The 14,585-nt window shown below is 37.0% G+C and overlaps 1 protein-coding gene across 1 annotated transcript; it reads left to right on the top strand.

Moving 5' to 3' along the window:
* The first annotated feature begins 5,557 nt into the window (after positions 1-5,557).
* On the top strand, positions 5,558-10,885 carry ALG10 (ALG10 alpha-1,2-glucosyltransferase). The gene is made up of 3 exons (XM_082666711.1): positions 5,558-5,838; positions 7,030-7,227; positions 9,365-10,885. The coding sequence occupies exons 1-3, from the start codon at positions 5,656-5,658 to the stop codon at positions 10,418-10,420; spliced, it is 1,437 nt and encodes a 478-aa protein (XP_082522837.1). The 5' UTR covers positions 5,558-5,655; the 3' UTR covers positions 10,421-10,885.
* Positions 10,886-14,585: the final 3,700 nt, after the last annotated feature.

Raw genomic sequence — 14,585 nt, forward strand, 5'->3', positions numbered from 1 at the left:
TGGCATCAAAAGCTATAGGACAATTGTTTCAGCTACTCATTTTTTCACAAGAGACAGTTCCTCTTCACATAGAGATTTTTAAAAATAAAAACTACATGTTTCTGAGTATGAATATATATGATAGAAAAATATTAAATTGTAAATATTTAAATTTCTTCACTCCAACCGCCGAGGAGTAAGGAGTCTCTATGTTGCTTGGCAATGAACATTGTGTTTTTCATAGGGGGAATCCTGGACGTGAAGAATTGGAGAGGCCAAAATTTTCTCCATGAGAAAAAAGGATGAAAAAATACAAAGAAAAAATCCTAGAGAGGGGATGATGCAGTATGGGTGGACAGAAAAGCAAGGACAATGTAGAGGAGAGGACTGCAGTGTTTTCAAACTTTAATGTGCATCAAGTTCACCTGGGAATTTAAGCGAATCATAAATTGATTATTAAATTAATATTAAAACACAGATTGCCAGGCTCCACTCCCCAGAGCTTCTGTTTAAGTAGTCTAAGACAGGGCTTAATAATTTGCACTTCTAACGGGTTCCCATGTGATGCTATGCTGCTGGTCCAGAGACCACACTTTAAGAACCAGTATTATAAGGAATATTTAGGAAGTTTTGCTTTGGGTTGTGTGGTATAACTTTCCAGATGATGACTCAACCTTGTTTGTCTGAGACCAAAGGATTTCCCGTAACTTGCAAAGTTAAAACTGGGAAGTCTCCAGCAAGCCAGGAAGATTGGTCACCTTACAGCTTATCTCCAAGATATTTTCAGTAAAGAGCTAAAATATTGGCTAAAGCTTTAGTACCAAAATTTTGTGTTGTGTTTTCTTTTTAATTAATTGATGAATTAATTGATGAATTTTAAACATTATTTAAAATTGGAATGTTGAGATTGACCTCAAGGATACTTGCATTTTGGAGGTTACCATCTATGATTTTGGCCCAAGGTACAGCTATAGCTAGAACAAATTGGCACCAAAAAGTGAGTAAACCATCACTGTGACTATCAAGTGGTCAGTATTTTAGTTCAGTAAAAAGTGGAAAAGTACTATCCTTCTCAATAAGAAGAAGAATAGTACTTGGACTATCACTTCAAAGTAATAGTACTTACATAAATTTTTCAGTTATCAGAATTACAACATTTGGGGAAACTCACTGTTAGGGAATTTTATGGCAGTAATAAATGCAAAATCTTAATAGCTTATACCAACAAAGATTTATTTCTTGTACACACTACCTATCCTTAGAACTCCAACAGAAATTGCCCGTTTTGCCATAACTTGTTATATCATAATTCAAGACAAGGACAAAATAAAAAGTTTAATTGAGGATCTATGATGATAGGACCACACATTCTAATGATGACTTTTTCACAAAATAAAGACATATGGAAAATGGAGAATATAAGGTGAATGTTAATGGTGATCAGTTTTAAAATGTAGATCTACTAAAACATAACTTACTTCATTAAAATCCCTAGAAATGGCTATGTTAATGTGAGGTCTTGATTTAGTGGCAGACCTTGGAAAAGCATTAATAGGTTATGAGAGATGTCATAATCCTGAAGTAGACAAGTGACAACAACTTCATCAATTTGCAGACAGTAAAAGTAATTCACCAACAAACTAGTGGAGTATTCTATGAAGACCTCTATTGGGCCTTTAGTGTTTCTTAGCATTCTTAAGTAATATGTTTTTCACTGATGATTATTATGTGAAAATTATTATTTAGAGGTGTGAGATAGTACCCTGGAACCTAGTTTTTCACAAAGCTCCTCAGCAGATTTTGATGCAATTAGTCTTCACCATGGAAATTTTTTAAAAAAATGAAACCTGTATTTTTCACTTGGTGAATAGAAACACAAAGGAATAGAATGTAAATAAAAGGTTAATGGGACTAATGAAACATTCAGTTCAGTATAAATTGAAGATTATTTTAAGCCATAAGTCTATGATGCTATTTTATTACTTTTGGTCTGATGTTCTAATTTCACGGCTCTGCCACTAACTTCCTACATGATTTCAGGTAAACCACTTATTTTAACTTCAGCTTCTGTAAAATGAAGGCAAGTAAATTATTAATGAAACTAACACTTCTAAAACCCCTTATTTCCTTAAAACTTTCCAATTATCTTAAAAGGATGTGTGGGATCAGATATTTAATGTAAGGTCTTGGTGGCAATCAGTACAGAGAGAAACACATGGCATGAATGGCTGGCCTTGTTCTTCTACCTTCAAAGAATGTCCACTGTTTCAGGGGAAGGTCAGTAGTCTTTCAGGTATTGACAGGAGATCAGGACACGCTAGTCCAAAATGTGGCACTTTGGCATATTGAATATTTCAAGTGTAAGGAATTTGAGAAATAGATGTGCAGGAAGGACTATCTGACCTTCCAATGAAGCAGATTATAAAACCTAGGAAGGACATTCTTACCTTCCCCTGAAGTAGGTCATAAAACTCTCACATGAGAGGTGACCTTCCTGTACTCAGAAGAAAGAAGCATCGTTATTTCTGAAGACGAAGGTGAAACTGCAGAAATGCACCTCGGGGGGGCTCTGAGGAACTCCAGTTCTTTATGTCTCAGCACAGAAAGAATTCAGCAAGAGGCAAAGTGATAAATAAGAGTGATTTATTAGAATAGGATGCTTGTGAGGCTTACAAGTGGGCAGGGGAGAGGGTGCCACGCCCCAAGAACTTAGTGAACTACAGTTTTGTAATCAAAGGAAAAGTGAAGTGGGGGAAAAGACCACCTTCTTTCTCATTCTTGAGTAGGCGTCACGCTTCCATCATCAGTTCCTTCTCCACGTCAGGTGGGGGAGTTTTCTTGTCCCTACATGGTCAAGCCAGGACTGTCCTGGCACAATGGAAATGAACAAAAAGGCAGTAACATACACTAAAAATGGTAAATCATCTCAGGTTTCAGTATAATGTCACCCTTTCCTTATATTTTTGTTTTTAGTTTGCCCGGAGGAGCATGTACTAGGAATCATTAACTTACTGAACTCACTGGGCAGAATATTAGTCTAATGCCACCATTGTTTTATTATTTGGGGGCATGTCTCATGCTTCTGTTGCATGGTTTTGTTGCTAAGCAAGCCTGCTTGGTTTTGTGGTTAAGCAAACCTGCTTTCTCGAGTGATCATTAACTTACAGGGGTATCCCATACTTTTTTCTCTACTTACGATCCCCTAGTGGGATTAACTATTTAATCACCCACTTTGTCCCTTTACTCTGTCCCTATCAAAGGGACCCAGAGGAATCTGAATGAGCTGGCATTGCTGTTTCCTTCAGCTTAATACACTTACCTCATGTTTTTTGCCCTATCATATCCTTCCATGATTTTCTGCTCTCCATCAAGTCTAGCACAAAAATGTTCAGGTTTAAACTATTTCTTGAGACCTTCGCTTCCTTATGAAGGCTCCCATATCACATAAAACATATTAAATAAATTTGTATGCTTTTTTCTTCTCAATCTGTCTTTTGTTACAGATGTCCCAGTTGAGAACTTAGAAGAGTGTAAGCAGCTTTTGGCAGGAAGGAGCTCTCTGCAGGAGCCCCCTTTTGTCTTGACACTAACTATAAAGCAGGCACCCCCATGTTTTACTCATCTCTGGCCCTAGCACACCTTTCAAATCTTTTGATCACACAATACCTTGCTAAGATGTTGGTTCTTTCCATAGATCAAAGAAGTGGAAATGAAGAATAAGTAATTAACAGATGACCAGCTCTCTTCCCTAGCTTCCCCTTTAGTAAACTCGTGAATTAACTGTGTGAACAAGATAGCATTTAAAGAAAAATCACAAGAAGTCGACAAGCCTGCACCTTAACCTGCACACAGCGGGGGATGGTGATGACTCTGACCCCCTATCTCAATGATAAATGAGTTTACTTCCTTTTTTCCCTCTAAAAACTTTAATGGCCAAGCAGAATCTTTGGAGATTCTTTTGGGGGGACACTGAGGCCACCATCTCCCCAGACTGCCACCATTCTGATTAAAAACAGCTTTCCTTTCTACCAGCGTTTGTCTTCTCTCAAGTATTGATTTGGGGCTGCAAGCAGCCAGACCTGAGTTCAGTAACAAGAGTAGAGGAAAAAGATATTTTTCTGCCCCTACAGTATGTATATCATAATTGAGAAAGTCATGGGTTCTGGAGTCAGTTACTTGTAGATCATATCAACCTCTTGAAGCCTAGATCATCTGAACATGATTTCAAATAGATTAAGTACAGCATGGACTAAATAATAAAATGGGAGAGAATAGGGGAAACAAAACTATGTATCACAGTAGGATCCTGACATGATTTTATTCCAGTGGTTTATACATGTTCTTATTCCACCACATATTCACTTCATACCCCTCTTATTAATAAGGAAATTGCAGAGACTGAATAGAGAGGCAGTCAGCTTAATTTGAGAAAGTTTCTTAAATTGGAGAGTGTGAATTAACTTTGACCCAGAGAAAGAGTTGAACTGAAAACCCTGAGGTTTGCAAGTCTAAAAATATCCTGACTCATTTTTTATTTATTCCTACCAAAGACAACAGTGACTGAGGTTATCCAAGAGATCATTTTTCTACAAAACATTGCCTGCTAGCACAAGGTAAAATTACAAAACATAATTTATCTCCAGCATTCTTCAAATACTTTCTCTCACCTCCAGCCTCCAACCCCCAATATTGGAATTGTGGGAAGTCAACGCAAACTATAAAAGTCTTCGAATGTAAGTGTCTAATATATGAAAGCCATTCTGGGGACTACAAATATAAATGATACATAGTGCCAACCATTAAGATGCTCATGCTTATTATTTAGTAGGAAAAACAGAACGCTGCAATAGAGATGTTAAGAACAATCAAACTTACAGGCACAGAGACGCCTTCCTTAACTAAAACACACCAATTTCTAAAATACTGCTTTCCTCAACTCCCGTAGAGTACTGTGATCTGCCTATCCGAATGCACTATGAGTGATGATGTAAATAAATCCTCGTTCAGAGTACCGACATTTTGAAAGAGCTCTCTTTTAATCTAAAAATGACTTAGTAAAGTTCCTTCATCAGTAAAGGGTCTCTCTGGACCTTCAAGTTTTAATCTGAAACTTCCACAACCAACGCTCCCCCTCCCACCCTCCAAAGTTGATGAAATCAAATGCCTTGGAACTGAATGTTTTAGTAATTCAGATCACTTGAGAGAAAAAAATAACCTGGGCGGGGGAATGTGCAAATTTTTAGAGCTTGGAGATTGCAAACGTGTGGAAATGCCGCCACCTTCTGGTGAGAAATGGGACCAGCAGGAAAAAAGCCAACAAAGACCTTCAGGATAAGCAGCGGCTTTCATTTCAAAGCAACAAGCTGCGCAACTCCAGCGCCCTCAGATACCCCGAGGTCTGCCCCTTCCGGCTGCTCTGACCACTCAGTGCGCCCTGCGCAACGTGATTGACAGGGCAACGGTCCGGTGCGTTACCTAAACTCCTCGCTCGGAAAACAGTGACCCGACCCTTCCGGAAGCTCAGGGTCCGCTCTTCCCAGCATCCTTTGCCTTCCGGCTATGCTCAGTTCCCTCCGGCCAGTCCCTCCTTGCGCGCCCATTTCGAGCCCGAATGTCAAGCTCGACTTTGGGGACCTGAGAATCCAGCACATATTTTCCAGGACTAGATTCTTGGCTATGCGGGCAGGAATGGCGCAGCTGGAGGGTTACTATTTCTCGGCAGCCCTGAGCTGTACCTTTTTAGTGTCCTGCCTCCTTTTCTCTGCTTTCAGCCGGGCGCTGCGAGAGCCCTACATGGACGAGATCTTCCACCTGCCGCAGGCACAGCGCTACTGTGAGGGCCATTTCTCCCTCTCGCAGGTGGGATCCTCAACCTGTCTGCACCCTCGGACAGGCTAGAAAGGGAAGAGCTGGCCCCAGTTCTAATTTCTCCTACCTTTATCCTTAGCTCCCTCCACTCCAAACAGGAAAGGAACTGGGTAATCTTTTGTTCCTGTCTCTGAGATCTGTAAAATATTTGCTAAATGAATGAATAAACAGCAGATCTGTCTCCTAGCAAGAAAAGCTCTGGGAGATTAACTAATGGGGAACTGAGTTACTGCCCCTCTTTTTGGCTAATGATGAAAGCTATCCTAGTTTTTCTTTGCCAGTCCCGGGATTAGAGGCATTGGATTGCTTCTAGGAAATGTCAGAAAATTTCACTTTAGCTCACCTGTCAAGCATCTCACTGTGTATTTTGGGAGTCGGATAGGAGGGGGAGGGGGGAATCTTCAGCTACTAAGAAGTGACAAGTTACATTAATTCCATCCTTGGTGTTTTTAGCAACCTTCTGTTAACTAGATAAACTGGCAACCAGTGAAGTGCCAGCATGTTTGAGTATATATTTGGCTACATAGTTGTGTAGATATGGGTACAAAAACAGACATATCCTTCTCTTCTGGTGAAGTCATTGTAGAGTAGTGGTTAGAAATATAAAGTCTATAGTTAGAGAAGACCTGATTTTAAATCTTGGCACTGTTATTTACTAGTCATGTCGCTTGGAAATTTTCTGAGTTTCAGGTTACTCATCTGAAAATGACAGTAAAATTGTATCTACTATAGAGCTTGTTGCAGGATTATATACAGAGGATTTAGCACAATTCATGGCTCTCTACATTGTAGTTGTCATTATGGATCCTGTGCTTTAATCTCTTTAAACATTTTTTTCTCTAAATCCATCCGAGTTCCAGAGGGTGATTCCAGGCTTTTTAAAACTGGAGCATTTGCAATTCAATCACCAAATTACAGGCCCTCCAAAGAGTATATCTTGGAAAATAGAAACTGAGTTTAAGTTGTTGTCTGCTGGTTGCTTGTACCTTAACAATCACAAAGCAGGTACAGGGACAAAACATAAGATAAACTTTTCTTTAGAGGAGGCATCTGATTTGCTCATTTAACTGTGACTTAGGATAACTTCCCAAAATGCCTGATTATTGGTAAAGATGACATCTCTGTGTCAGTCCTATCAGTATTACCTCTTGCTTTGCTTCATTGTTGACCTTTTTTTTTAAGTGGGACCCCATGATTACTACATTACCTGGCTTATACCTGCTGTCAGTTGGAGTGGTCAAACCTGCCAGTTGGATCTTCGGATGGTCAGAACACGTTGTCTGCTCCATTGGAATGCTCAGATTTGTTAATCTTCTCTTCAGTGTTGGCAACTTCTATTTACTATATTTGCTTCTCCACAAGGTGCAACCCAGGCACAAGGTTTGTTTTCAAAATAATTTATTATATTTAAGTTTATGTACAGTCAATTCCACAATTATGGTGAATTTGTTTTATGAAATTTGGTGAAAAATGTATTTAACATTTAATATTTGTGTATCTTTTGTAAAGATAAAGCAAGTCCCCTACCCCCATTTTAGAAGATACTTGTGTTTAAATACTTGAATTACTCTTATTTATTTATAAAATCTATAAATTTTCATGAATTAAACCAGTTCAGTAAATATCTCAGTATGCTAAGCGCTGAGATTACAGAGGTAAATGACACAGTCTTTTTCTTATGAAACTTATATCTTCATTAGGGGAAACAGAGGTTACCAAGCAATTTTTTTTTATTTTTTATTTATTTTTTTTTTTGCGATACGCAGGCCTCTCACTGTTGTGGCCTATCCCGTTGCGGAGCACAGACTCCGGACACTCAGGCTCAGCGGCCGTGGCTCACGGGTCCAGCCGCTCCGCGGCATGTGGGATCTTCCCAGACCGGGGCACGAACCCGAGTCCCCTGCATCGGCAGGCGGACTCTCAACCACTGCGCCACTAGGGAAGCCCCCAAGCAATTTTTTATGATTTAAGAATGCAGGCCTTGGAGGTGGATTACCTGGGTTTGAATTCTATCCACTTACTAATTGTGTTACTTTGCAGGTTACCCCTTAGTGACTCCTTGTTTTCGTCAGTTAAATAGGAAAAATATAGACTGTACCTCATAGGACTGTTCTAAAGAGTAGAAGAGCTTAATAAATGGAAGGTGCTTAGAATATTGCCTGGTATATAGTAAGGAATCAATAAATATTAATTATAATAGTTACTTTTAGCTTAAAGAGATGATTTCAATAGTGTAAATTATGAGAGAGCAATAGCTATAAAACGCTATGAGGATACAGAGAAGGAGCAGAGGAGCACTTGTTGCACCCTGACTGGGAGGGAGAGGTGTGGGTGGCATTGGATAAGGCTTCACAGAGAAGATGGTACCTGAGCTGAATCTTGATGACAGATAGGACTGTAGGATGGGAATGAATCCTGACAGGATTAACAGCATAAGCAAAAGTAGAAAGGCATTAAACAACAAGATGCAGGGAATTGCTATTTGGAATTATAAGATTATAAAGTACAGGGACGTGAGGCTGCAGAAGTCTGTAGAAGAAGGTAGGGGAGAAGTCACAAATATATTTTTATGTCATGGAAAGCATTTTAAACTTTATCTAATAGGTGATGGACAGCCCTTAATTTTAATCAAGGTAATGGCATGGTTTGGCTTGGTGATTTAGATTAACTGGATGATAGAATTCAAGGAGATAAGAATACTTTCAAATTCTACCTGAGACTATCAGCCCAAAAGAAGATGTCTAAAACTTTAGACTAGGCCCACTGTTTTCAGGAAGATCCCTGTAATTTCATCATAAAATAGTAAGATCATTGTGTATAGTGGTATAAATGTTATATACATATTTATATTCTCTCTAGTGCACAGTTTTGTTTTTTTTTTTTTTTTTGCGGTACGCGGGCCTCTCACCGCTGTGGCCTCTCCCATCGCGGAGCACAGGCTCCGGACGCGCAGGCTCAGCGGCCATGGCTCACAGGCGCAGCCGCTCCGCGGCATGTGGGATCTTCCCGGACCGGGGCACGAACCCGCGTCCCCTGCATCGGCAGGCGGACTCTCAACCACTGCGCCACCAGGGAAGCCCAGTGCACAGTTTTGAAGGGATATCTTTAAAAGAAATTGGTGATGGTGGCTAAGTGAATGCTTATGGAAGGCACGAAGATAAGCTCACTGAAATGGAACCACCTGCACTGTGTTCCATTTGTCTCCGTGTTCCCCATAGAACTGAGGTCATTGTCTTGCACACAATAACTCCTTAACTATTTGTTGAATGATTCAAAGTATTGTAGGCTTTGACACACACATGTATTGTCTTACTGCTTTCCAAACTGCTAGGTGTAACTAAAAAGTATCAGAAAGTGCCCTTATAAATACATACTGTGTTTTTGCAAAGCCAGAAATAACATTAATGTTGAATATTTTTTTTGAATAAGAGTCAGGCAGTTTTTTGTTTTTTAGTTCATTAGCTCAGCAGAAACAGCCTATTTGTTTTATTGTGAACTATGTTTTCTCTTCTTGTAGGCTGCCTCAAGTATCCAGAGAATCTTGTCAACATTAACATTAGCAGTATTTCCCACACTCTATTTTTTTAACTTCCTTTATTATACAGAAGCAGGATCCATGTTTTTTACTCTTTTTGCCTACTTGATGTGTCTTTATGGAAATCATAAAACTTCAGCCTTGCTTGGATTTTGTGGCTTCATGTTTCGTCAAACAAATATCATCTGGGCTATCTTCTGCGCAGGAAACGTCATTGCACAAAAGTTGACTGAAGCTTGGAAAACCGAGCTACAAAAGAAGAAAGAAGAGAAGCTTCCCTCTATTAAAGGACCATTTTCAGAATTCAGGAAAATTCTTCAGTTCCTTTTGGCTTATTCCATGTCCTTTAAGAACTTGAGTATGCTTTTCCTTTTGACTTGGCCCTACATCCTTCTAATGTTTCTGTTTTGTGCTTTTGTGGTAGTTAATGGTGGAATTGTTATTGGTGACCGGAGTAGTCATGAAGCCTGCCTACACTTTCCTCAGCTATTCTACTTTTTCTCTTTTACTCTCTTTTTTTCCTTTCCTCACCTACTGTCTCTTAAGAAAATCAGGTCTTTTCTTTGCTTAGTTTGGAAACGGAGAATTCAGTTTTTTGTGATTACTTTAGTCTCCATATTTTTAGTTTGGAAATTTACTTATGCTCATAAATACTTGCTAGCAGATAATAGACATTATACATTCTATGTGTGGAAAAGAGTTTTTCAAAGATATGAAATTGTGAAATATTTGTTAGTTCCAGTTTATATATTTGCCGGTTGGAGTATCGCTGACTCATTGAAATCAAAGTCGATATTCTGGAATTTAATGTTTTTCATATGCTTATTCACCGTTATAGTACCTCAGAAACTGCTAGAATTTCGTTACTTCATTTTACCCTATGTTATTTATAGGCTTAACATACCTCTGCCACCTACATCCAGACTTGTTTGTGAGCTGGGTTGCTATGCAGTTGTGAATTTCCTAACTTTTTATATCTTTCTGAATAAAACTTTTCAGTGGCCAAATAGTCAGGACATTCAGAGGTTTATGTGGTAATATCAGAAACATCTTGAACTCTAAAAATAGACTTATTATTTAGACTATTTCCATAATGAAAACTACGTAGAAATTTTTAAATTTCTTTTAGGCACCATGGTGATCCGCAGATCACATCAGATTTTTTGTGCTTTAAATATCAGAAATATGTATTTTAAATATATATATGTGAAATATGTATATATATATACATATATATATATATATGTATATCTATCTATCTATCTATCTATGACCCAAGGAAGTTAAATGGTAAAGAACTGAGAAAAGTTTAAGACTTGCTCCATAAGCCTGAATAATGATGGGAAAGTAAAATTATTCATAGCTATCTCATGATATTTCTTTGATACTGTTGGCCACTCAAAAAGCTTGGAAACTTTTTTGTATACAAGTTTATTTATTAATTCTCTTCAGAAAAAGTAGCAAAGTCTTTGAAAAATATTTACAAATGATTAGGTAATATTATTGATTGAAAAGTTGTTTAGCATTTTAGTAAATATAATTTCAATCATAAGGTAAAATAGACTCACATAGATAGTAAATGTTGTAAAATAGAGGCTTTTCTGTGTTTATCTAGGAATCAAATTGTTGATTTTTATTAAAAATCTAGAAATGATGAAGTCCTTTCACCGTTCCTAATATGAAATATATCATGAGCAAAGATAAATTGTATTGATAATAATACCTTTTAAAAGGGCTTTTCTTTCTGAAATACACTACTTTATCAGTTTCCTTTGGCTGCCGTAACAAATTACCACAAGTTTGGTGGCTTAAAAAAAATTTCAGAATTCTGGAGGCTGGAAGCCTAAAATTAAGATGTCAGCAGTGTTGGTTGCTTTTGGAGGCTGTAAAAGAGAATCCATCCCATGCTTCTCTCCTACCTTCTGCAGTCCATGGTGTTCCTTGGTTTATAGATGTATCACTCCAGTATCTGCCTTTGTCTTCACATGGCCTTCCTCCCATCTTCTTTCTCTTACAAGGACAATGTCTGTGGATTTAGGGCCCACCCTAATCCAGGATAATTGTGTGTTCAGATCTTTAACTTAATTATGTCTACAAAGACTCTTTTTCCATATAAGGTCATATTTACAGGTTCCAAGTTGACCTATCTTTTTGTGGGGCACTTTTTAACCCACCAAAGTTACCAAAGGAGATTTTACAATAAATTTCATAAAACTTGTAGGAAATAAATTTTTGATGAGATATTTTAAATAAAATTGCATCTTTTCAGAGAGGTTAAAAACAAGTGACTTGCAGGGTCACATAATTATAAAACTAAAAGTAACTGGTATTTGATTCCATTATCCAAAAAACGTTAGAATTTAAAGGAAGTTTAGAAATTATTTGATCTAGTCTTATTTTGTAGATTAGGGAACAAATGCTTGGGTAGGATTTGGTGGGATTAATTTTGGATTCTGTGTCTGCTATTTGGAGTACATTCATTGGGTTGTCATTCCCTAACAGAGAAGTATTATTTGGATATGCTAACATTGACATGTAAACTTAGAACTGTAACTAGAATTCATTTTTTAATCCAGTTTTACATTTGTAAACTTTTCAATAACTGTGTGAACTGTCTTAAGTGTTGGATTATGCTTTCTCTGGGTTTTAAATAATGAGTGGATTTGGAAGGTACTGTTCATTTGCAATATAAAATTATGCACAGGTAAAAATACAAGTGTAGTCTTGAGTAATAAATGCAAAGTCTGGTTTTACACACTCTTTGGGGCCAAGCTGTACTCTATTTAGTGCTTAGAAAGTGGATTGACTCTTTAGTTATAACAGTGACTGTAGGACAAATGTTTTTACCGAAACTTTTTTTTAATTAGACAAGAAAGCACACTCAAATAATTATTTTATAATGGAGATATGAAGTCAAAATTCTGCCCCAAATGTGCAATTTAGGAAAAAGAAATTTCTTATCTGATGCCATTGGTGCAAGGCTTTTGTTTTTTAGGCATATTTCTGAGACAAAAAAAAAACCTTTTTCTCTCTAGTCTGGCAAGAAGGAGGAAACTATTCTACTCCATGTATTAAAGGAATCATTGTTCTAATTCATTTTTAAGTGTTGAGTCCCTGCCCTTTTAAGAGATCTTTTGGAATGCTGTGAATTAAAAGGTGCTCTACAGAGCTGCTTTTAGAAACATCCTGAAGTTATATGTGTTTTGACTCTTTTTCAAGAGTTACCAAATAGATATGTTTGATATTATTTTTTAAAAAATTAGACTTAATGATTAGAAGGTAATTCTTAAAAAAAAAAAAAAAAAGTATTGATAAGCTAGAGACCCTGTGGGGCCTTGCAGTTATTGTTATTAAAGTCTGTAAATGGGTTTTGGGGGTTTTTTTGTTTTTTGTTTTTTGCGGTACACGGGCCTCTCACTGTCGTGGCCTCTCCCGTTGCGGAGCACAGGCTCCGGACGCACAGGCTCAGCGGCCATGGCTCACGGGCCCAGCCGCTCCGCGGCATGTGGGATCTTTCCGGACCGGGGCATGAACCCGTGTTCCCTGCATCGGCAGGCGAACTCTCAACCACTGCGCCACCAGGGAAGCCCTAAATGGGGTTATTTTAAAGAATATCATAAAAAGATTTGGTCCGTAAGTTTTTTAGGCCCAGTAATATATCTTTTTGGACTTTTTCTACCTTGTATGAAATTCTGTAGATACAGAGTATTATCTCTATATAGCATTAGGAAGGTTCCAATGTGTTGTGTTTCCTCACATTTATATTTTCTTTTAGTGGATACCTAGAAATCTTTTCTAATGCATCTATGTATGTAAATTATTTGGAAATATTGATACAGTCATTTCTCAGTTTAAGCATAGCATGTCATTTTGGCAAGAGAAATTATGTTAGCTTTCTGGTCTCTTCCTCCTTCTTCTTAGAGTTATTTCAGGAATGTGCTTAGCCTGTCACAACGTACCTTAATAAAAATGGCTTAATTCAGTTTATTTCTAATAAATAAATAATATAGTGTATTTCTAGTTTGAATTCAACCGCCACTGGGCTTGACATTTCTTTTTCTTTATAATTGTTTGACGACCAGGAAAGGAAAAGAAAAGAGATACGCAATTTTTATCTGTACCCTCTAAATAGTGGACTAGTACTTTAGGCTCACTTTCAAGTAAAATATTTCTATAAAGAAATCAATGCAAGTTCATTAGGTTAGAGAGCATTTATTATTTTAAAAATAATTAGAATTTCGTTAAAAACAAGAAAGAAGCATCATGCAAATAATATGAATAAGTTTTTTTTAATGGAAATTTAAATATGACTTAACCATGGACTAGAAAAAGCATAGGAGTTCTGTATTTGATTGTGGTTTTGGACTCGATAAAGCAAGTGGTTTAACCTTTGGTCCTCCCTTCAAATGAGAATAGTATCTTAAGAGAATAGTATCTTAAGTCAGTGCCATCTAGCCTTATTTCAAAAAGAACTCAACCCCTGCTGTATATCCATAAAGTTCATAAATATGTCATATAATAAATATTGAGTAAATGTATGCTGAATGAAGTTTTTTTAGTATGGAATGAAGTGAACATCCTAGAAGAAGTATGATATATAACCATAAACTAATTTCAGGAAATAAATCACATATTTGATAATGAGACAAACCCTTTTGTGCCTAAGTTTCCTGACCTAGTTTTAAAATTTTTAATTTACTCTAGTGTTTAATACTTACACATGTATTTACTTGAAAATATGTTTTGTTTTTCTAATGGGATGTGATTTCAAAACTATTGCTGTTTATTTAAAATAAGAAAAATAAGTTACTATCTACCATTATAATAGCAGCAGAATTCTTGATCATTATCAAACTTTTAAGGGCAAAGAGATTTCAACCAATTATGAATAGTTTATGTTGTTTTACTTATGCTGAATTTTGCTACTTTAGGGATAACTGTTATTTAGGGTACTTTTTAATGTATTTAAATGTTGACAACAAGACAACATTTCCAATATACTAAAACCTGTATAGCTGAGAAAATTATAAAAAATGGATAAATGGAGGATATATTTGTTAACACATATCCTAAATCCAACACTAAATTCTTTACTATTTGGAAATTATTTCTAGGATAAGAAATTTTGCAACAGTGAAGTAATCCAAAATATCCTTATATTGTGCTTTTAAAAAAATGAGCATTTGTTGAATTTAATATTACT

This window comes from Grampus griseus (genome assembly GCF_964374135.1).
Source record: "Grampus griseus genome assembly, chromosome: 11".
Classification (NCBI taxonomy): Eukaryota; Metazoa; Chordata; class Mammalia; order Artiodactyla; family Delphinidae; genus Grampus; species Grampus griseus.